The sequence below is a fragment of the Ambystoma mexicanum genome, chromosome 6p, assembly GCF_040938575.1.
Source record: "Ambystoma mexicanum isolate Mex_15411 chromosome 6p, UKY_AmexF1_1, whole genome shotgun sequence".
NCBI classification, from domain to species: Eukaryota; Metazoa; Chordata; class Amphibia; order Caudata; family Ambystomatidae; genus Ambystoma; species Ambystoma mexicanum.
The window spans coordinates 589932349-589956963 of NC_090935.1; the positions used below are offsets into that span (position 1 = coordinate 589932349).

The 24615-nt window shown below is 47.0% G+C and overlaps 1 protein-coding gene across 1 annotated transcript in view; it reads left to right on the forward strand.

Moving 5' to 3' along the window:
* AP3B1 (adaptor related protein complex 3 subunit beta 1) overlaps nt 1-24615 on the forward strand; it is a 2743269-nt gene that overhangs the window by 657216 nt on the left and 2061438 nt on the right. The window contains exon 8 of the mRNA XM_069627424.1: nt 10446-10601. Coding sequence (XP_069483525.1) covers nt 10446-10601 — 156 coding nt within the window. The remainder of the gene's footprint in view (nt 1-10445; nt 10602-24615) is intronic.

A 24615-nucleotide genomic window follows, 5' to 3' on the forward strand; every position in this document is an offset into this window, starting at 1 on the left:
TTTTTCTGGCCTATGAAGTCTATATTCGAGGAGGACCAAGATGTACCCTTTGGGTACGAGTATGGTACCCCCAATATACCCGAGCAACGGGTCTGGGGGGGTGGATCCAATATGAAAAACCTTGTGGAGACATTGAAAGAGAGGCTGGTAAACTGGAAATGTCACCAGAAACTGACTTTGCAAATCCAGAAGTGACGGAGCACTGTCACCCTTCTTGTATATCAGTGATGAGCAAGGTAACAGAGTATTTTGTATTGCGGAAACTGGCAGCCATAATAAGACCTCACTGACATTCTGGACAGTGGACCACCAAAAGAAGCAGTACCACTTTTTCACACCTCATTGAGGACCAGGATTTTGGAGAACTGGCTTAAGCCCGACTCCATGCCAGTGGTGAACAAAAATTTGATGAAGAAATAGAGATGCTTCTATTGACACAAGTTTTACCCCAACAACCAACTCCAGAAAGTCTAGTAGTACAGGCGACATCTTCTTTGAGGGCTTCTGCATACCCTTCCATTTCACCAGATAAAGATTTTAAAAAAAGATTGATTCTACTGGGGAAAAGGATTTTTAGTGCTGGAAGTATGGCCCTAAAATCCATCAATGCGACTTGTGCCGTAGTCAAGTACACTGATACCTTATGGGATGACGCTTTCTTGGCGGCGTAACACATGATGGAAGGTGAGGAGAGGGATGGATTCTTAAACTTGGTCCAAAATGGCAAAGGGGCAATGTGCCAATAGCTACAATCCGGTTTACAGTCAGCGGATTTAGTTAGCTGGACAATGGCAGCCAGCACAGTCTCAAGACTGTTTGCATGGCTTAGTCTGGTTTCGCACCTGATGTTCAAGCACGCTTAATGGATATGCCTTTTGACGGGTGCAAGTTATTTTGAGAAAAAGCTGATGGCAGCATGGAGAAGCTGCAAGCGTCTAAAGCTGCGGCAAATCTCTTGCACCGGAAATTCGCCAGCCTACCCAACCTCTGGGTTCCTCGCATGCATGGAGAGGGTGTCCCTTTCGATTGTATTAATCAGTTTCAAGGGGAAGAGAATAATTCTCTCAAAGGGGACATAGAAGACGCCACATGGGTCCAGAGGTAAAGGAGGATGAACTGCCCTCTCAGCCTCCGCAGCCTTACCCTCAACTGCTACACTCTCAAACACCCTTTTATTACTTTGCACACACAACTGTGGTGGGGGGAGGGGAGGCCGTTGGGCTGTCTCAGCATCTGGACAGTTGCCGAGGCATAACCTTGGATTCTTGGGTGCTGCAGACAGTGGCCCACGGCTGCTGCTTCCCATTTCTGACCATCTCCAGATTGCCCCCACTACCCCTCCTGAGAGGCTACTCTATTTCAGATCCAGAACAATTCCAGGAAATTCTTACCCTGTTGGAGAATGGTGTGATAGAGTTAGTACCTGCAGCAGAGATGGGTCAGGGATGGTACTCTACTTATTTCCTAATCCCTAAGGACGGAGGAGTACGACCAATCCTGGACTTGAGACGCTTTAAACAAGTTCCAGAGAAAGGACAAGTTCAAGATGGTAACTCTTACACAGATCCTTCATGCCCTTCTTCTCCAGGATTGATTGGTTTTTATGGACCTTCAGGATGCTTACTTTCATGTACCCATTCATCTAAACTAGAAAGTACCAGAGGTTTGCAGCTGGCGGGTCTCATTGTCAGTTTAGGGTTCTGTCATTCGTGCTTACCTTTGCGCCGAGTGTCTTCACCAAACTTGTGGCAATGGTTGCTGCAAGTCTAAGGAGGGATGGGATTCACATCTACTCCTACCTGGACGACTGGTTGATAAGAGCTTGTTCTCCGGGACAAGCGCAGAGTCACCTCAGTCGCACTAGCCACTTCCTCCACAAGCTGGGCTTCTCCCTGAAGTGCAAGAAGTCCCACTTGACACCATTACAGAAGCTCTAATTTATTGTGGCTGTCCTGGATTCAGTCTTGGGAAAAGCCACGCCACCCAAGTTGGAGGCACAACATCTGTTCCTTGTGGTCCAAGGAGTGCCCGACTTCTTCCGGCCTTCGACTTCCTAAGGTTACTTGCCCTCATGGCATCCTGCATTTTTCTAGTGGGCTCTCAGATTCCAATGGTCTCAGTTATCTGGCAGATTGACGGACCTACTTTAGGTCTCGAGCAAAGTCGCCCAGGATCTCCTGTTGTGGGTCTGCCGAGATAATATAATCAGGAGAACCGGTTTGGCAACCATGGCCGGAGATGACAATTGTGACGAACGGCCACATGAAAGACCTTTCAATCAGCGATAACTGTTCGCCATCTAAGTCCAGACTTCACATCCACCTTTTAGAGCTGAGGGCAATTAAACTAGTGCTGATGGCTTTCCTCCTCTGGGTACAGGGGAAGAATGTCCTGATGATGACTGACCACATGGTTGCCTTGCATTACCTTAACAAGATAGGGGGTTTGGGGTCACTACCTCTGTGCAGAGAGGCAATGCAGCTCTGGTTCTGGGCACTGAGAGAAGGGATCTCTCTACTGGCAGTTCATCTAGCAATAGAAGAAAACACATCAGCGGACGCTCTGAGCTGGCAGAGCAGAATCTCCCACTAATGGGAGTTGGCTCAGTAAGTCCTTCTGGAGCTCTTCGTCCTTTGTGGAACCCCTCAAGTGGATCTGTTCGCAACCAGTGTCAACAAAAAGGGCGACCTGTTTTGCTCCACAGAATTTGCTCAGAGAGGAGCTCTAGGGGATGCTTTCATAGTAGACTGGGAATTTCTCTTCTGTATGCGTTTCCGCCGGTCCCAAATTCGGGAGATCCGTGATCCTCATTGCTCCAGATTTTGCGAGGAGAACATGGCACCCGGACCTTCTAGAGATGGCCATCTGCCCTCCGATTCGGCTTCCCCAAAGAGAAGACTTGCTCTCGTAAGAGGGAGCGGGTTGGGGAGTCTCCTTCATCCAGAAATCAGTACTCTGAATATTCACACCTGGTTTCTGAAAGGGTAAGGTACAAAGGTTGGGACTTTCTGGAAGACGTGATGGAGGTGTTGCTCTCGGCCAGAAGGCCAGCAACAAAATCCCTGTACTGCTGCCATTGGAACATATTTCGCAGCTGGTGCAGGGAGAAGAATTTTGATCCTTTCGCCTGTAATACTTCTGCTGTGTTGTCTTTTTTTTGCTTCATCTAGCCCATCTTGGGCTGCAAGTTTCCACAGTAAAAGGATACCTGGCGGTGCTTTCTATTTTCAAGCCTTCACAGGATCAATGCTCCTATTTCAAAGTCCCAATTGCTGTCCAATCTTTAAAGGGATTGACAAATCTTTTTCCCCCGGTCCCTTTTCTTGTACCGATTTGGGATTTTAATTTGGTATAAAGACATCTGATGGGGATGCCTTTCGAACCTTTGCATTCTTGCCCTCTCAGAATGCTTAAAGCGTCTTCTTGACGGCAATAACATCTGCTTGCTGTGTGAGTTAGCTGCAGGCTCTTTCCGCCAATCCACCTTTCACAGCCTTCTTCAAAGACAAGGTGGTGTTGAGAGTGCGTCCATCATTTTTAACTGATGGTATCTGAATTCCATCTAATACAGACAATAGTATTACCTACCTTCTATTCATCAACTCAGGGCTTTGTGTTTTTTTTCATTTCAAGAATGGCAAAGGTCAGACAGGATGACCAACTGTTTATAGGCTACTCAGGCCATAATTTAGGGTTGGCTGTCACAAAGTAGACTTTTTCACGATGGATAAGATTGTGCATTTCAGAATTTTATTTTTTTAGCTGGCAAGGACCTGCCTGAAGGATTAAGGGCACATTCCACCCAAGGAGTTCCTACGTCTTCGCCTCTTGAAAGGGGGGGGGTACCCGTGCATGATATCTGCAAAGCGGCTACTTTGTCATCTTTACACACCACCAGTAAACATTATTGCCTAGACTCATCAGTTCAGGTAGCCAAATTTGGCAAAGCTGTTTTTACAGCATCTATAAATAAAAGAAATTCTCAGCACCCACCTCCTTATTCTGACTGCTTTGGGAGTGTATCAAAGATGAGTTATGCATGAGATGAACATCCAGTTGATGTAACATTGTCAGGGGTAAGTCATTTGTTCTTCTCCACGAGCACCCGCATACATTGGTTGTCCATTTTTTTTATGGTAGATTTTTTTGTTAATAAAAACAAAGTAATGAACAATGTTCTGTATCTACCTCACCATCAGAGAGTAGTCAAAATATTAGCAAATTAATCCATGCGATATAGAATAATGCTCACAAGTTTGCAACTAGTCCCATGCTGACATTTGATTCTATGTCAAGAGTGGAGGCTCCCATTATGCTTCTCTTTCTTTTATTCGACAATAAAGAAAAGAGCTCAGCAGCAAGATATTTGTGCACCGAAAATGAGTGTGCCATGAGTAATGTGCAGAAAACAGGTGCACCAAATATATATAATAAACATAGCAATGTAACAGTAATATAACAGTAATATCTTAACATAAAAGGTAAGAGTCTCTGAAGAAAACTACATTTCCCAGGGAGCTTGGCTCCAGTCATTTTGAGGCCATCAACACGTGACCTAGTCCACCAATAGTAGTTCAGATCCCCTGCATAAACAGTCCTAAACATGATGACACTTCCTCTTTCTTTGCTGCTCACAGCAAGAGATAAGTACTTCATGTTTAGCACTGCTTATGTCATGATTTTATAATTTAAAAGATAACGTTACAAAATGTCATAATATGTTTACTGCACAGTTATAGACTTAAACGAATTTTACTTTTAATATTAATTAAAAAAAAATATATATAATAATTTGTACCTTTATGTTCGGCTCCGACGTCAGTCCTCTGACCTCGGAGACCGCTTCACACGGTCACAACTGATCAGTTATTTATTCTGCTCGTCCAGCGGATTCGCCGACGGCTCGCGCTGGCTTCGCCACAACGTCGTTGCGCTTCTGAGGTACTGGGGATCCGGCGCGGCCTAGTCGGACCATGCTGCACCGCATGCAGGCCGCCAGGGGAGCTCCTGCTCTCCGGGTCCTTTCCTCTACATTCCGGCGCTCGAGCGCGCATGCCCGTTATAATATAACGGTTCTTGCAGCTCGAGCGCCGGAATCTTTCCTCAGACAGGAGCGACCGTTTCTTCTCACTGATTTTCACCGCGCATATACCAAAAAAATTCTCTATTCAGCATTTAAGAACAATTACAAACTGAATTGAAATAACATTACTGGGCAGTGAGAGAAGGCGTTCGGAAGCCCAGAAAAGAGAAAAAAAAAAAAAGTGAGTAAGGTGCATTTATTTTATAATGGCAGAACAGTACTCGCCTCAATCAGATCAGGCTTGGTCTGAGGCTGAGGGAGATCACTGTTAAATAGATGAAGTGGCAATGGCTAATAGTTTTCAGAAGGTTCTGGGATCCTCTGTGGAGACCAGTGTTAAGAAAGCTGTAACGGATATGCTCATTCCCATACAAAATCGTCTAGATACTATGGAGGAGCATTTCAGAGGGACCTCCCCTCCTGGGAGGAAGAGAACACAGAAAAGGAAGCACCTTACAGAAGGGGGCTGTATACCGGATCGCAAGAGTAAAAGCTCTACGACCCCCCCGAGCCAGCCATCTAATGCCACAGCTGCCGTAACGGATGCCTTCTCAAGGCTGAAACAAGCCTTCATGAATAGGAAGGTAACCCCTTCCCATCTACCCTCTTACCCCGAGGAGGAAACCAGGGGAGCTAGACCCTCAAGCCCGGAGGGACACGGACAGGGCTTGGAAGAAGAAGATCATAACAAAAACGTCTACGACGCTGATCTTTCTCACTCCTCTTCAGATGAGGAATTTCATTTTGAGGATTCAAGACCCTCTGCGTCAGGGATTGCGGCAGACCCCATCCCTAATGACACAACCGGGACCAAACCTTCTACTGAAGGTACATTTACCCCGGAAGACTTAATACACCCCAGGTCCACCGACTGGGAACCATCTTCCAAGACATCGAGTTACATCCACCTTAGGTTGCCCATGCCGCTTGATAAAGAAGTTCACGCCAGACTACGTGCTGAATGTCCACGACCAGACATTGCGGATAAAGTAGCTTTGACTCCAGAGCTCGATTCCTAAATGATTATCTTTTTGGGTAAAAACGTTAAAGACCCCAGGAAGGGTATTGATCGCGCCTGGAAAGCCTGGCAGGACAAAGTATTGGACATAGCAGGTCCACTAGCAAAAATCTCCGATCTTGCGGATGCAGCCATCTCCTCATCGGACCCCATCGACCCAGTGATACTGTTCGGTTGGGTCCAGAGGGCTATTTGCCTCTTGGGCAACACCATTTGCGCCATCTCAACAGAGCGACGGAAAGGCATCCTATACAAGATAGATGCCAAATTAACCGAACTGGCAGACACAGAATCCGGCCCAACGGCGCAAGGCCAGCTTTTCGGAGACCCTTTCATGAAGGAGATGACAAAATTCGTCGGGACATTCACGGCGTTAGACAAAGCACAGGCTTCAATAAAAAGAGTATTTGCAACCAAGGTTTTCTCCAGGGCCGGACGAGGAAGAGGTCGCTCTTCCGGCCGTTAGTTCTTCGACAAGAGACCTCAACAATCTCGAGGTCAGCATAATTCCTGGCAAGAACGCCCCAACACTTTCTTCCCCTCGAGAGGTCATGGTAGAGGGCGTCCCTTGAGGAGAGCAGCCAGATACCCGGCCCAGCAACAACCCACAGGTCAGTGTACTGATAACTGCGCCAGCGCACTTACGCCTATAGGAGGGAGGTTAAGAATGTTTGCAAATGCTTGGGATACCTTATCGGGAGATGCCTGGGTCAGGGACACAGCTCGGGGTCTACACCTAGAGTTTTTTACACATCCCTTTCAGACATGTCGCCCCACTCCCATAGTAATGTCTCTATCAGACCAAACCGCCTTAGTCAGCGAAATACTCAGTCTACATCAGAAACACGCGATTCGCCCCTGCTCAAGTCAGGGAGGTTTCTTCAGTCCCATTTTTCTGGTACGCAGGAAGCAAAAAGTGCGCCCAGTCATAAACCTCAGAGCGCTCAACGAGTTCATCCTTTACCGCCATTTCAAAATGGAAGGTATACACATGCTCAGAGATCTTCTCAGACCGAACGACTGGCTTATGCGCCTAGACTTAAAAGATGCTTACCTCGCAGTACTGATTCATCAAACACACATCAGTTACCTCAGATTCTCCTGGAGAAACCGAGATTGGGAATTCACAAGTCTCCCATTCGGACTCTCTTCGGCGCCTTGGGTATTCACCAAACTCTTAAAACCTGTAGTAGCTCGTTTAAGAGAGCAAGGTGTTTGTCTCATAATTTATCTAGACGACATTATTTTCATTGCCCAATCACAGGAATTAGTTCAGAAACGAACCGAACTGGCAATAAACTTGCTGCACAGCCTAGGTTTTCTTATAAACTGGGAGAAGTCAGTTCTACTTCCATCCAGAAATATGGAATTTCTAGGATTCATAGTGGATACACAGAATTCGCAGCTTCGACTCCCATCAGCCAAGATTCACTCTACCAAAAGAGAAATACGCAGACTCTTACAGAAGAACATGTTCTCCCTTCGAGAACTAGCAAGAGTGATAGGGCTACTTTCATCTTCCATTCAAGCAATATTTCCCGGCCCTCTTCACTATCGAGAGATGCAAAGATTAAAAGGCCAACACTTGAGGAGAAACCTTTCTTATTCTCAACTCCTGACACTGTGTCTCCTCAAGCAAGGACAGAGCTCAACTGGTGGCTCTCTCACATGGAAGCCTGGAACGGCAGAGCCATCTTCGGCTCCGCTCCAGAGATTGAGTCGGATACCAGTCGCTCCGGTTGGGGAGTGAGATGCGGTCCCATAGCCACGGGAGGGACCTTCATATCAATTGTCTAGAGCTTCTTGCAGGTTCCTTTGCAGTGCGCTCTTTTGCCAAAGACAAAGCGAGTTGCTGTATTTTACTAAAGATGGACAACATCTCAGCGGTAAGATACATCAACCATCTGGGCGGCACCAAGTCGAGACCCCTAGCAGAATTAGCCAAAGACTTCTGGCATTTCTGTCTGGATTACCATATTTCAGTTACAGCGGAGTACCTTCCCGGCTTCTCAAATGTAGTAGCAGACTGGTACTAACGCCACTCGACAGATTACAGCGATTGGAAAATCAACAGAGATTTTCCTCCGCCTTCAGATAATCTGGGGTCCGATGTCCATAGACCTCTTTGCTTCCAGACTCAACTCCCAACTACCAGCTTTCTACAGCTGGAGGCCGGACCCAGCAGCAGCTGCAACAGACTCATTCCTACAGTCATGGTCCCAGGGAATACTGTATGCCTTTCCTCCTTTCACTATGATAGCGAGGACCCTGGCGAAGGCCCGTCAGGAGCATGCAAATCTGATCCTTATAGCGCCGGTCTGGACATCTCAGACTTGGTATCCAGTTCTTCTGGAACTTTCTACGGATTCTCCAATCCTACTGCCCCAGTTTCCAGATCTCCTATTAGATCCATCAGGTCAATGTCATCCTTTCCTCCTCAACAGATGTCTGACACTAGCAGCCTGGAGGATTTCAGGTCAAGATGGAGAGTCCCAGGCATGTCTCACAAAGCGATCAACCTTATCGAAGAGAGCTGGGCTCCTAGTACCCGGAAGAGATACTCCAACTCTTGGAGCATCTGGAGCTCCTGGTGTTGTGAGAAAGGATTATATCCAATTTCAGCACCTATAGAAGAGATTTTGAATTTTCTAGCATCCCTAGCGGAAAAAGGGCTCACTTATAGATCTGTGAACGCCTACCGTTCAGCAATTTCCGCAGGTCATGACCTTATCCAAGGAGTACCAGCAGGAGAACACCACCTCGTCTGCAGGTTGCTCAAGGGTGTAAGACGTACCGTCCCACCTCCAGCTCGCTATGACAAGCTTTGGGACGTTAATAAAGTACTGAACCTTTTTCTGGCATGGCCTCATAACAAAGAACTATCGCCTACAGCCCTATCTGGCAAACTCACTACTCTACTCTGCTTGTTCTCCTGCAGGGGCGTCTCAGACATCCGAGCTCTAGATCTAGCAGGAAGAACCTTTTCTCCTGATGGCATTGTATTCCATATTCATAGAAGAACAAAGTGCAATTCCAGGGTGATTTCCTATCCCGCCTTTAGAGATCAACCGAAGCTCTGCTTGGTTAAATGCTTCAAAGTCTACGAAGAAAAGACGGCTCCACTCAGAACCTCCCCTAACGGGCGGCTACTGATCGCTCTGCGTAAACCGCACAAAGCAGTATCAGCACCGACCTTAGCACGTTGGGTCCGGTGGACGCTAGCTCAAGCAGGGATAGACACCAAGCATTTCGGAGCCCACTCAGTTAGAGGAGCCATGGCCTCTAAAGCATTTCAGGCAGGAGTTCGCCTAGAAGATATCATGAGGATGGCAGACTGGGCTAGTGAATCAGTTTTCAAACAATTCTACCTAAAGCCAGTAGATCAGCCGGCATCTATTGTGGTAAGTAAGCTTTAAACAAGCATAATGGGAGCCTCCGGTCTTTAATAGAATAAAGATTTTCCATAATAACTTACTAGAAAGTCTTAATTCTATTAAAGACTCGGAGGCGAGCATTATCCCACCCAGCGAGAAAATAACATGTTACCTGATGTTAATTAAAGATGTAATGAAAAGATTAATGTTCTGAAATTTACATCTACCCTATCGGAATAACTCCAAGATTTTCTCCCACCCTGATAAGGGATCTAGGGTTGTCATATACAAGAGACTAAAATGTTTCCTTTTTCTTGACAGCGCCTGCAGAGAAGTTCGCCCGATCTCGGCCCGACACAAGTTCTTCTTCTTCAAGTTAGCTACAATTATCTCCTACTATGGACAGCCAAGTTCGCACCCCAGAAAGAGGAAGTGTCATGTTTAGGACTGTTTATGCAGGGGATCTGAACTAATATTGGTGGACTAGGTCACGTGTTGATGTCCTCCAAAATGAACTGGAGCCAAGCTCCCTGGGAAATGTAGTTTTCTTCAGAGACTCTTACCTTTTATGTTAAGATATTACTGTTATATTACTGTTACATTGCTATGTTTATTATATATATTTGGTGCACCTGTTTTCTGCACATTACTCATGGCACACTCACTTTCGGTGCACAAATATCTTGCTGCTGAGCTCTTTTCTTTATTGTCGAATAAAAGAAAGAGAAGCATAATGCTCGCTTCCGAGTCTTTAATAGAATTAAGACTTTCTAGTAAGTTATTATGGAAAATCTTTATTCAAATATACTTCTACCTGCTCTCCTTTGATAATTGTTCTTCCCCCATTGATTTCTAAGACTAAGCAATACATATTTCTATATATAACTCTTATTAATTGCACATAATGAATGCTTTGCATTTTAACCCTTACAGTGCAATTCCTAAACTAATGGTTTACATTTTTATGCAGGGTGATTTTCATGGCGACATCAATGAGAACAATTTTTATGCATCTGATGGAGAGGAGAAAGAAATGGATAATATGGAAAAGCCTTATGTTATGGATCCTGATCATAGGCTTCTTCTACGGAATACAAAGCCACTACTCCAGAGCAGGAATGCTGCGGTAAAATATTTAATTTCTGGACGATATGTTGTTTTTTTTAAAAATAGTCGGTTTACATTATTTTAACTATATTGATAACAATCTGGGTCCTGCTTCTATCAATCTGATGTAATGCCAGACAAGCTCACTGTGCAAATGCTATAAGCCCATTTTACAGCGTTACCTAAACTGATGACCAAAATAGTATGGCATATTCCCAATTCTCCAGCATGGGGTCTGGCATGGATTCACATGCTCATGAATATTCCCTGTCATCAGGCTGTGACACCTCGGTAAAAGAAAAAAGTTTCACTTTCACTTTCACCTGAAAACTGTGTTTCTCCTCCAAACCAATCACTTCTCCCTGGGTCATACTGCCCTCTTTCAATGACAGTCCTCTCCTCAAGCCCCACCCCTGGTGGCAATCTTCCGATTTTTACCACACGCTTCAGTGTTGGGAGTCCTCTTAGTGCTCTCCAAGCTTTTTTCCTAATATTTTGAGTTGTTGTGGTAAAATGTTAGTTTTTGACCGATTACCGGGATCCACTATCGGTGGAGATCGTACTACATCAATGATCTTTTATTGGAAGGTCCAGGTTTGGGCCTACTTTGCACCTTTTCACCATGGCTGAAGAGAAGAGATGCCTCTTCAAACTCTGCACAAAATGTGGACTAAGGAACGTTTTTGTGGAGGATTGACACCACAAATGTCTTTATTGCCTGCGTCCTGTTCAAGATGATGAGGGCTGCCATGGTTTTTCGAAGACCAAGAAGGACCGTTACAGCACGTTGGTGGTGTGGTTAAAAACGGGTAAGGCATCTGACTCAACCTCTGGGCATAAGCATGCTTAACCCTGGACCGTCAGGTCCAATGTTTGAACCCCCTCAGATGAGAGGGTGAGGTCCTTTGAGAACGCCCTGCCCACGGGGGGTCCAAAAGGCCAGGCCATATGCCACGGATCCCACTGGCTTCGCCACTGCTGTGGGTCCCAACTTGGGAAGGACACGTTCGCCATCACCGATCACATCAATGGTGAGTCGGCCGGTGAGGGTCGCACACTCAAAGAGAAAGTTCCTGACTCCTTTAAAGCTCCACTTGCCATCAGCTGATAAGGTGACGAAGGAGAAATCCAAGGTGGGCCCTTCTCTGCCTCCAATTGACGTATCAACCAGCCAACCAACCAGTTATTTTTAAAAGATACCACTGTGCGTTCTTTTTGTTGTCTACATATGCTTGCATGTTTGGAGAGAATTTAGGCACCATATTGGGCTATGATTGATTAGACATCGGTCAGGCCACCCAGTCTGTACATATTTCTATCCATGGGAAAGTGTTCTAGTAAAGCAACCTCAAAGCCCAAATTTGCACATATGATAATGGAATACAAACAAAAAGTTGAAGAGTTGGTTAAGCACTCATTTGTGCATAAGGCCCTACAGATATAGAACAAAAATCTGCAATGGTTATAATGTATAAATGCAGAGATTTTCAAAATAAACAATTGGTAGTTTGATGAAACTGATGGTGTCATCACTCCCATTCCTTTGTTAGCCTCTCTCCATGTGGCCAGGGGATTGCAGCCACTACTTGATCATGGCTCTGGGGGCAGCTATATGAGGCAGGACCACATGAGGGGGTTGCGACCCCCCCGGAGACAACATGGCATCGGATGACGGCACATACGCACCTTTCCCTTTTAGGGATTTTGCCTCTGTGTCTCAAGCTTTTAAGCTGCAGAGTATTACAGTTGTTGTTTGCGAAACTCGAAAATGGATGTCGACAGGGCCTGTCAGTAATACTATCCCTAGTGTGACGTCCACTGTACCCATGAACCCACACGCGTCGAGGTCCCTCAGATTGTTTTTTTCTGCCATGCTAGACGGACGCGTATAGTGGATTTCCTTTTGGCGATAAGCCATTGACTTAATATAATTACGATAGTTTTTCTTTCTATCCTTACATCGACTGCGGTAACACCACAATGAGGAAAGAGAAAGAAAACTGCCCATCGGAGACCATCACGATGGACCGTATGGCCTTGGAAGGCCGCCCCGGGCCTCGGCCCAGACAGTAGGGAGAGAGGGGGTGGAGCATTTTTAGGAGGCCATTTTAGAATATATATTCTCCCCTTCCTACACTTTGTTCACCCCGCTGCCATTTCCATAACCCATAATTATGGAAAATACACCATTTAAGTTTTGCACTAAGTGTAATCGCAAATTCCCCTGGGTCGACAAACACTTAGTTTGCAATTTGTGTCTCCAGAGAGACCGCAATTTGTGTCTCCTGAGAGACCACGGCGAAACATCTTGTCGAGCGTGCAGGCTCTTCAAGCCTAAGACATTGAAGGACCGTTCCACAAAACACTGGGCCCACTACACCAGGCAATTTGCGACCATGGAAGCAGAGGGAGGCTCCAGCGATGGCAGCGACGCCGTACATTGGGACGGCGAGGGCATTGGAGTAACTTCGGCTACTCGAGCGCAGGCCCCCGACCCCGTAGGACAGGCCGGCGGCCATGTTGCGGGGACTACACCCGGCGGCGGCAGTGCTACAAAAGCACACACCATCAAGCACATAAGCCCCAGTCGCCATTCGACAGATGAGTCGAATACTCTACAACGTTCGACACCCCGTGAATGGTCCACAGAGTCCCTGTCCTCTGGGCAATCTCATTCAAGAACGCCACACGACAGTGTTCAGGCGTCGAAAGATGGCAAGGGTGTCGCACGGAAAACTCCTTCTGATGGCCGTTCGTCCGCAGACTAAGCCTAGACTCCCACACCCGAAGTTCGACGTTCATCATCTGAAAAGGCGTCGGGCCCCAAAACGTCTGTTAAACACTCCCCCAGGCCCCAGGGTGGGGAAAGACACAATAAAACATCCTCTAAGACCCCTCATAGGGACAAGAGTCCTACTAGGGACAGGTCATCACAAAAGGGAATATTGTCCAAACCCATAGAGAAACCTAATGACTCTAGGCCAAAGGTTATACCTCCCACTAATGAAGATACGGGTATACCCACTGAACCGATTGTAATCCCAATTTCAAAGGAATGGTCTTCGCAAGACATCAAAAGGGTTATGCGAAGAAATACCTTTATGGCAAATTTCTTTGAAAAAAAATCCAGATTACTTTCAAAGCTTTCAATCCACTCCTCCCACCTCAGCCCCTTCCGGCTCTCAAGCCTTTGCCTCTCTACCCCCTGCTAAGAGGTCTCGCTCTGATATCCCCGTACAAAGCAGAGTTATAGATCTATATGACCCTGAAATAGATCTAGAAGAACAGGAAGTTCTTTCATTTGTGGAAACATCTGACCCTCAACTTATTGGAGAGGATACAGATGAAATTTATTATGGGGATGATGAGGACCCAGACACAGACTAGGAGGCAAACATGTAGGACCCTCCAGTTGTAGATTCCCCCGTCGACAACCCCTCCTCAATGAAGTCTTAGCCAAAGCGGCGGAACACTTCCGTATTGACAAAAAGGAGGTACAGAAAGACAACAACTTCGCTGAACAACTGTTGGGGGACAAAAGGACAGTAGGCCAGTGTATCCCACTGCCGAAATCATTGCAGCGCAGAATTCAAGCTTCTTTAGAAGCACCCAATCTCACACGGACCGTTAACCCGCGTGTGGAAAAACTGTTCAGGCCTGCATCTTCAGACCCCTTATACATAAGAGGCCAATTAAAACCAGACTCATTGATTGTGACCACCACAAGAAAAAGAGCTGGCACACCCGTTGCTTCCTCCGAGGCACCACCGAATAAGGAAAGCAAGAAGATATATGCAATGCGTAGAAAGGTTGCCTCTTCAGCAGCCTACCAGACAAGACTAACCAACGCTACCCTTTTGCTAAGTTACAACTGCCATAAGTGGGAGGAGGTTTCTGCGTTACTTTCGTCCGCCTCGGAGCCACTTAAATCTCAAACTAGCTCAAGTGGCTGCAGACGGAAGGGTCGTGTCTACTTGTCTCCTCAAGTCGAATTTCGATGCAGCTGACTGTTAGGCTGAATCCTATGCAGTTCCCTTAGGGAGCACTACAGCAGATGAGGACTACAGGTATATGCAATAAATCCCCTCTGGTATTACTCTGTACCACACAGATTTAGTTGGTAGCTGTGGCTGAGCAGCCAGACTTATCTCAAGAGGGAGATGAGCAGTATTCAGGGTTTACACAATAGGACCACAATACTATGGAACAAGGAAACACTGACCAAAGCTTTGTATCAAAAAGAATATATGTTTATTTTACACACTCTTAACTCAACACACAAATCACTATCATGAAAACAAGTTAAAACAGTCAAGAAAAGTGTACACAACTCCCTAATTAGATTGTAGAGAAGTTTGAGCAAGAGTGAAAACTGAGCAAAATGGCAGTGTAAACCCAGCAGAAATGGCACTCTAACAATTTCTTCACAGGGAGGGAAAGGACAAGTTATACAGGGTTGGACTCCTAAACACAACAGCAACACTTCCCAATTGTATTGTGAACAAGTTAAGCAAGGTAGTATTTTAGCATAAGCAACACTTAGGTGAAAACCGAGCAAAATGGCACTTCAACAATATATAAAGGGGAAGGAAAGGTGGTTATAAGAGTTTAGGTGCACCAAAACATTTCTTGATGAAAAACAATCTAGCAAAGGCAGTTGTAACAGATTTAGCCAGAGTCAATATGCCTGTGCCTATGAGTCGGTGGTACAAGGCGAAGTGCCCAGGATCAAACGGTTCTAGTAGCTGCAGTCAAGTCTTTGTTTAACAGTTCAAAAAGGAGGGTACAGAAAGGCAAAAGACCATGTTAGACGATAGGGACGGCCAGCCCAGAAAGTAAGTAAAGGATTTAAAACACCTTTAGCAATACCGAATGAAACGGGAGGCCTGGCGGAACAATGTACCTTAAAAGTGGATGAGGCTCCTGCGGTGGCGGTAGTTCCTGGAAGTTCCTGCAGTTCGGGAGATCCAGCAGAGGAAGAGAGGCTCTCGTGGAGGAAGGTTCGAGTCACTGCACTGCTCAGGGATGAAGCCAGCCGCGGTGATGCCAAAACGGAACAAAAGGTACGCTCCTTTAAATTGCGGTCGTGGTGGATGGGTGCCTGGCTATCCAGTCTCCTAGTGCTTGGCACTGGCGATTCGACCAAGGCAGGTCCTGGAAGGCGATTGGTGAACTGGTTGGCCCCACCAGCTCAAGGGAAAAGGCTCTTGCAGGTGAAGATCTTCTCTTGTTGGAGAAAAGTGGTGAGGATCTGCAGCAGGGCTTCACCGGTGGTTCAGTCATTGCAGATGTCTTCGGCTTCTCTCATCTTTGGATTTCTTAGGTCCAGTGGCGACATCTTGTCCTCCAGTCCTCATATTCCCTGCTTTTATGCAGAAAACCCCCCATTCATACAGCCTGTCACTCACACAGCGGGGTGGTTATCCTGGCGGTGCGACTTGGGTTGCCTAGGTAACCCTATCCAGGGTGCCTACTCCCCCTCCCACACATCCTGTCTACCCCAGACTCTGTGGCGCCGAAAGGAGGGTTTATGTGCAGAAGCCCGCCAAAAGGACAAACAAAGGATCCCCAACCTTGGCTTGGAATACAGAGTGAGACACAAGAAAGAAATATTATTAAAGATCGGGCAAAAAAAAAAAAACGGAGTAAAGTTAATATTAAAATAACCCGGCGGTATGTTAGAGGCTGTCAGTAAAAGTGGTAGCCTCGAACAATGGGAAAAGCCCATAAGAAAATATTTGCGGTCGAATATTAATGGTAGTAACCACTGCCACCAGCCAGAAACTTTGGAGAGAGGGACTAGACAGTACCCTCTCGAAAATGAACACCACGAAAACTATTATCCCTTTCCAGTACCTCCATAGTAAGATGGTTTGTGCTGGTTTTGTTCATAACTATTGACTAGTAAAGACAATGGTAACTTTACATTCCCTGGGAGACAGTAGTCAGTCCCAGGGTATGGAGTCTATGTTTGGGGGTCACTATGACACCCCCGTGTTACTGCACTGAGGGTGCTGTGTAACACACATGTAAAAAGATGATGCCTATGAGGGTGAGAAAAACTCCATAGACCATAAGCACAAAACTAGCCTAAAACACACATCAGCAATATGTCTAAGAGTGGGAAAAAGAGTCTCACTCTTAGCAGGAGAAAAGAATAAACCCTTCAAATCCAGCAAAGCTGCTGGGGGACTCTATAGGTAAGGGAAATTAGCCTTTAAAGAGAATTCTCCCTAACACTGACAATGCCGCCGTTAGGGTAATTGCAGAGGCGATTATTATAAAAAGACATGCATGGGCTTCGCCAGTCAGGCTTTAGGCCAGAAACTCAAGCCACTGATTAATATGCCAGTGGATCCTAATGTGCTCTTCGGCAAGGCTGTAGAAGATGCACTCAAGACAGCATAGGATGAGTATGACACTCTAAAATCTTAAGGTCAGCTCACAAACAAACCTACTGGTCAAAGGGGTAACAGTAATTGTCGCCATTTTTGGGGCCAGAATTCAGAGAGGATCCGGCTACAGTCAAGGCCAAGGTTCCAATGGCAGCAATCGAGGACAAGCCTTCCAAGGCTATCCACGAGGACAACGTAGAGGTTGTGGTAATCGGGGCAAAGGCCCAGCTCAAGGTGTCACCCCACCTCATAGCAAATGACATTCCGCTCCAGGTACCCTCCCATGCATCTCCAGTAGGAGGACGCATTTCCATCTTCACCCACACATGGGAGGGTATCACCTCAGAGAGATGGGTGCTGTCCACGGTAGCAGGGGGCTACTGTATAGAACTACTCCAACGTATTCACGACCACCCCCCGCGACAGAAGGTCCGCTCGGAGGAACATCAGCGGATCCTTCTGGAAGAAATAACAGCGCTTCTATTAAAGGACGCCATAGATGTGGTCCCAATCAACCAGGTAAACTGGGGTATTTATTCAACTTATTTTCTTGTACCAAAAAAAATCTAACAATGCGCCCTGTATTAAATTTGCGCCCTGCAACCAAGTATGTCAAGCCACAAAAGTTCTGCATGACTACGCTACAAGAGGTAATCCCCCTATTAAAAAGGGGGTTACATGGCAACACTGGAAAGATGCCTATTTTCATATTCCAATGTTCCCAGCGCACAGAAGATTCTTGCGTTTCAAGTTCGCGAACAAGTACTACCAATTCAAGGTGCTGCCCTTTGGAATAGCCTCGGCTCCAAGGGTATTCACAAAGGTACTGGCGATAGTGGCAGCTCACCTTCCCACGGGGGCAATCCCAGTGTACCCTTACCTGGACGACTGGCTCATAACAGGGGAATCGCCTCTGATTTGCAGACAAAAAATCCAAACTACAATCAACATCCTCTATCGAATTGGGCTTCTCAATCAACGAGATCAAATCAAACCTAGTGCTGAGCACTTCCAAACAGTTCCTAGGAACTATCCTGAAAACAGAGGAAGGATTGGTCTTTCCCTCAGAGGAAAGAGTAAAAAATGTGTTAATGCAAATACCACATTATGAGGCCTGCCACCAGATAAGGGTGCGCAAAGCAATGCGTTTAATTGGCATGATGGCATCTTGCATATACCCGGTTCCTCAGGAGTGGTTGGCGAAACAATGGTCTCAGGCAAGCGGTCCGGGGGATGATCTTGTGGTCGTTTCGCCAACACTGGTACAAAATCTTCGCTGGTGGACGAGAGAAAATCTGACGAAAGGGGAACTCTTCTGCGACCGACAGATACAAGCAGTGGTCACAACGGACGTCTCACTGGCAGGGTGGGGGGGGGGCTCACTACCTTCACCACACAGCTCATGGTCTGTGGTCTCACATTGCAGCTCAGAACCACATCAATGTGCTGGAACTTCTGGCAGTATTGAAAGCCCTTTATGTGTTCATAAAGGTTTTAACAAACCTGTCGGTGCAGATCCTAACAGACAGCACCACAGCCATGTTTTATATCAAACAGGGGGGGTACACAGTTTCCATATCTGTCCAGACTTGCACAGAAAATCTGGAAATGGGCACGGGGACTGAAAATGTTCCTGTCATCACAACATGTTCCAGGGGAACTCGACGCTTTAGCAGACTCATTGAGCAGAGATCCCCTACCAGAGGAACACGGGTGGCGTCTACACGAAGAAGTCGTAGAACACCTCTTCTCTCAATGGGGTTTCCTATAGACTTATTCGCCACAAGCAAAAATCGTCCGTGCCCAGACTTCGCGTCCAGGTTCCCCCAGCCAGGCTCCAAGGGGAAAGCCCTATGGATGAACTGGTCAGGAAAGATTGCTTACGCTCTCCCCCCCACCCCCCCCAACCGTGGTATCCACATCTGTGCAGACTGGTGATGTGCAACCCCATCAAACTCACGTGCCAGTGCAACCTACTCACCCAGCACAACCTACTCACCCAGCACAGAGGACTAACGGTGCACTCTCCGCCACACTCAATGAACTTGGCAGCATGGCTCCTGAAGTCATAGAGTTCGGACATCTTAATCTACCGCAGAGATGTATGGATATCTTGAAGGAATCAAGAAAACCGAAGACTAGGCACTGCTGCTATGATAAATAGAAACGATTCGTGATTTGGTGCCAGAATAAGCAAATCCACCCCATTGATTGTACTCCATCTAACATTCTAACTTCTATGCTCCACTTACTAGATGCAGGCTTAGTGTTTAACTCCCTAAAAGTCCACCTGGCGGCTTTGTCGGCCTACACTACTTCCCATAACAAGGGCTCATGGTGGAAGGTACCAGTCATCAAAGCTTTTATGGAAGGGATAAGGAGACTCCACCCTCCAATCTCCAGCCCACCGCCAGGTTGGGACCTTAATGTGGTACTCGCTAAGTTCATGGGACCCCCTTTCGAGCCTATGCACAACACTAGTCTCAAACACCTGACTTATAAAACTGCCATTCTTAGTAGCCATCACTTCCATAAGAAGGATCAGTGAAATCCAAGCTCTGTCAGTGCAGGATCCTTTCTTTACAGAAGGATAAACTGTTTTTTACCAACTCACCCTAGGTTCTTACCTAGATTCATCTCCAAATTCAATGTAAACCAGTCTATTGAGCTACTGGCTTTCTTCCAGGAACCCAAAAGCTCTGCTGAGGTAAAACTCCACACACTAGATGTGAGGAGAGCGGACCTCTACTACGTAGACAAAAACAGACCGCTGAGAAAGACAGATCAACTCTTTGTCTCCATAGTGCCAGGCAGAGAAGGAGACCCCATCTCTAAAAATGCCCTCTCTAGGTGGATAGTCAGATGTAACCAACTGTACTATTCCCTAATAAAACACTGCCTTTTACACCAGGGGCCCACTCCACAAGATGTCCCCTTAGATAGCATTTGCAAAGCAGCTACATGGGACTCAATACATACTTTCACTCAGCACTACTGCATTGACACTCATTCCAAGACAGATACACTAGTGGGACAAGCGGTTCTAAGACATTTATTCGCTCATGAACCTTCTCACATCCCGTCTCCTTTTTCCACTGCTCGCTAATCTATGCACATCATGTGATCTAAGCAGATTCCACAAGCCTCAGAAGGGATACATTACTCACTGTAATCATATTTCTGATGCTTGTATCTGCTTAGATTCACATTCGACCCACCCTTCCTCCCCTCGGAGAGAAGGTGCATGGATGCTCATGAGCTTGTCTGATACGTATCTGCTTGGATACAACTGTACTCGCACTACACCTCATGTCAGAAAAATAACAATCTGAGGGACCGCGACGCGTGAGGGATCCTGGGTACAGTGGATGTCACACTAGGGATAGTATTACTGGCACGCCCTGTCGACGTCCATTTTCGAGTTTCGTAAACAGCTGTAATACTCTACAGCGTCCACTAGATGTCAGCCTATACACAGCATGTGAATCTAAGCAGATACAAGCATCAGAAATAGTATTACAGTAAGTAATGTATCATATATATATATATATGTGAGGCTTGTGGAATCTGTTTAGATAACATGCTGTGCATAGGCCGACATCTAGTGGAAGCTGCAGAGTATTACAGTAGTTTTCGAAACTCGAAAAGGGGCGTTGAATTAGGGCGTGCCAGTAATACTATCCCTAGTGTGACAGCCACTGTACTCATGATCCCTCACGCGTGTAGGACCCTCAGATTGTTTTTATCAGCCATACTTGTCGGAAGCATAGTTGCAGAATTCCCTGGCTTTAGCCATTGATCATAAATGAAACAAAAAAACCCTGTTCCTCAAATCCCACGTCGAGATTCCGAAGATCGACGCCAGTACTGGAGAACGAACAGCCGTCGAGACTGCATGACGGACTTTGGGCCTCGGAAGCCCTCTGGCCTCGGCCCTGCAAGTAGGGAGAGTGGGGGGTGGACATACTCACTAGTTTATTTTCCTGCATACACTTGCCCGCTGCCAGATATTAACATATGGAGAGTACTCCATTTAAATTCTGCCCCAAGTGCAACCGTAAGTTCCTGTGGGTAGACGAGCATAACACCTGTAATCTGTGTCTTCCTAGGGATCACCCCAAAGCAAATTGCAGAGCTTGTAAGCTCTTCAAAGCAAAGACACTTAAGGACCGCACCACCAAACGTTGGGCCCACTACGCCAGGCAGCTCGAGGCCATGGACTTCAGTGATGGCAGCAATGCCGCCATATCGGATGGCGAGGGCACAGGGGTGTTGTTAGGCACCCAAGCGTAAGCCCCTGACATCAGAGGACTGTCCAGCGGGTCAGTTATGGGGACAACACCCGGCGGCAAGAGTGCTACCCACACACCTTCATCTAAGCACACAAAACCCACCCGAGACTCGACATGTGTCTCGAGTGATCGGCAGAAAAAGGCACAGAAAGAGTGGTCCGCAGAATCGGTGTCCTCTGTGCGTTCCAGGTCACGGTCGCCACATGACACACAGCAACAGTCTACGATTGCTAAGAGTGCCACATTACCTAACGTCACAGAGGCATGGTCGTCAGAAGACAAATCCGACCTCTATCCCCAAGTAGTACGTTCAAAGTCGACTCCGGCAGTTTGTTCGACGTCTGCCTCCGAATCTCGACGTCCCTCCTCTAAGACTCCAGAACCTTGTGAACCCAGCTCCGAATCACGACGCCAGGCGTCGAAAGATTCAGGGAAAGCCAGAGTGTCAGGGAAACCTGCCTCTACACACGGTAAAGGGGAGAAACAACAGAAAAAAGCTTCTGAACACCAGGTTCAGAAGGAGAGAGACAAATCTTTAGAGAAGTCCAAGACACCTGACCCTGTCACTAGGCCCAAAGTTGTCCCTCCCACTCCCCAGGATATGGGAATAGAAGAGGAACCACAGCAGGAAAGGGTTGTTCCATGTTCCAGAGTATGGAGCTCGGAAGACATCGACAGAGTGAGGAGGAGAATGTCTTTTATGGCAAATTTCTACAAGAAAAACCCTGATTACTTCCAGAGCTATCGGAATACCCCTGCTACCTCTGCCCCTTCGGGATCCAAAGACCCTCATGCTCCCACTAAGACACCGTACTGAGACTCCAGTTCAGGGGCTGATTTCAGACCCATTCTCTATTGAACCTTACCAGCAGTATGCTGAAGATCCTAAGATACAAACACTGGACGACCAGGCAGGGGTCGACAATTATGGAGACAATGAGGACCAGGATGAAGAGGAGGAAGACGAGGCCTATAGTCTCGACTCGCCTATTCCCAAGCACCCACCGATGAATGACTCGCCTGTGGATAATCAGCCATTACTGAACGAGGTCTTAGCTAACGCTGCAGCCCACTTTCAGATAGACACTCAGGGGGCTCAAGAAGAGAGGGACTTTGCAGAGCAAATTATGGGGGATAAAAAAATCCATTGCCCAGGCCATGCCAATTCTGAAGTCTATTCAACGCATAGTTGACCCTTCTGTGCTTACACCTAATCTTACCCGGGCAGTTAACCCAAGAATAGAGAAATTATTCAGGGCCGCCCCCTCAGACCCACTTTACATAAGGGGTCAGCTTAAACCCGACTCTTTAGTGGTCACAACCACCAGAAAGAGGGCGGGGACACTTCTAGCATCTTCTGAAGCTCCCCCAGTCAAGGAGAACAAAAAGATATATGGGCTAGGAAGGAAGGTGGCTTCCACTTCCGCTTATCAGGCAAGAAATGCTAATATCACCACTCTGCTGTCAAGTTACAATTGTCACCAATGGGAACAAGTAGCTGCCCTCATTGCCTCTGCACTTGAACCTCTAAAGAGTCAGTTGGCCCAGATTGCGTCGGAAGGAAGGTCGGTGTCTGGATGCATTCTCAAGGCTACCTTTGACGCAGCAGACTATGCAGGCTGGCTTATCGCAGAGAGCACAGTAATTAAGAGACAAGCTTGGCTGAGGCAGTCTGGTTTTAAACCCGAGACCCAAGCCGCCCTCATTGACATGCCAGTGGAACCAAATGTCTTGTTTGGAAAAGGGGTGGAGGAGGCGCTCAAAACAGCCAAGGACGAATATGACACCCTAAAGTACCTTGGACAACTAACTAATAAACCCACAAACCAACGAGGGAATAATAATTTTCATCACTCTCGCAGCCAAAATTCCCAGAGAGGGTCTAACTACTTTCAAGGCCAAGGAGCATTGTGGGTAGGAAACCAACAGGCTACCCAGGGTTTCGCCAGAGGTCAAAAGAGGGGCCGTGGTAGAGGGAGAGGCAGCCCAGGTAGAGACACTACGCCTCCCAACAAACAGTGACATTCCGCTCTGGGTCCCTTCCCATGCATCCCTAGTTGGGGGGTGCATTTCCACCTTCACCCGCGCAGGGAAGGGATCACTTGGGACAGATGGGTGCTGTCCACAGTGTCCGCGGGATACTGTATGGAACTGTTGGAATGCTCCCGCGACCATCCTCCAAGACAGAAAATACACTCCTTGGAGCACCAAAGAATCCTCCTTGAGGAGATAGTCATTCTTCTTGCAAAGGACGCGATAGAACATGTCCCGGGCAACCAGGTAAACAAGGGTATTTATTCAACTTACTTCCTTGTGCCAAAAAAGATGTAACAATGCGACCAGTATTAGACTTACGCCCTGCAAACAAGTATGTCAAGCCTCAACAATTACGCATGACTAGACACCAAGAGGTAATCCCCCTACTAAAGAGAGGAGATTACATGGCAACATTGGACATGAAAGATGCCTATTTTCATATTTCCATGTTCCCAGCGCACAGAAGTTTCTTGCGTTTCAAGGTAGACAGCCAGCACTACCAGTTCAAGGTGCTGCCCTTCGGTATAGCCTCAGCTCCAAGGGTTTTCACCAAGGTACTGGCGGTGGTGGCGGCGCACCTGTGCAGGGAGGCAATACCAGTGTACCCCTGTAATTTGCAGACTAAATATTCAAAGAACAATCAACCTCTTTCAATTGGGCTTCTCAACAAAGGAGGAAAAAAAATCAAGCCTGGTGCCAAGCACCAAGCGATGTGTTTACTAGACATGATGGCATCATGCATTTACCTGGTTCCCCACGCGCGCCTGCGCATGCGTCCCATGCAACAATGGTTGGCGAAACAGTGGTCTCGGCAAGTGGTCAGTGGGACAATCTAGTGGTCATTTCGCCAACACTAGTACAAAGTCTTTGCTGGTGGACAAGAGAGAATCTTTCAAAGGGGAAACTCGTTCGCCAAATCTGTCCAGGCTTGCCCAGAAAATTTGGATATGGGCACTCAGATGGAACATTTACCTGTCGTCTCAACATGTTGCAGGGGATCTCAATTCAATAGCGGATGCTTTGAGCAGAGATCCCCTCCCAGAAGAAAACGAATGGTGTCTACACGAAGAAGTCGTAGGAGACCTTCTCACAGTGGGGTTTCCACACTATAGACCTCTTCGCCACAAGCGAAAACAGACAATGCCCAGGATTTGCATCCAGGTTCCCCCAGCCAGGCTCCAAGGGGAACGCTCTATGGATGAGCTGGTCAGGGATGTTTGCCTACGCTTTTCCACCAACCCCTCTGATGAGGAAGGTGGTCAACAAGATACACAGGGAATCAATGACGCTCGTCCTAGTTGCTCCTATG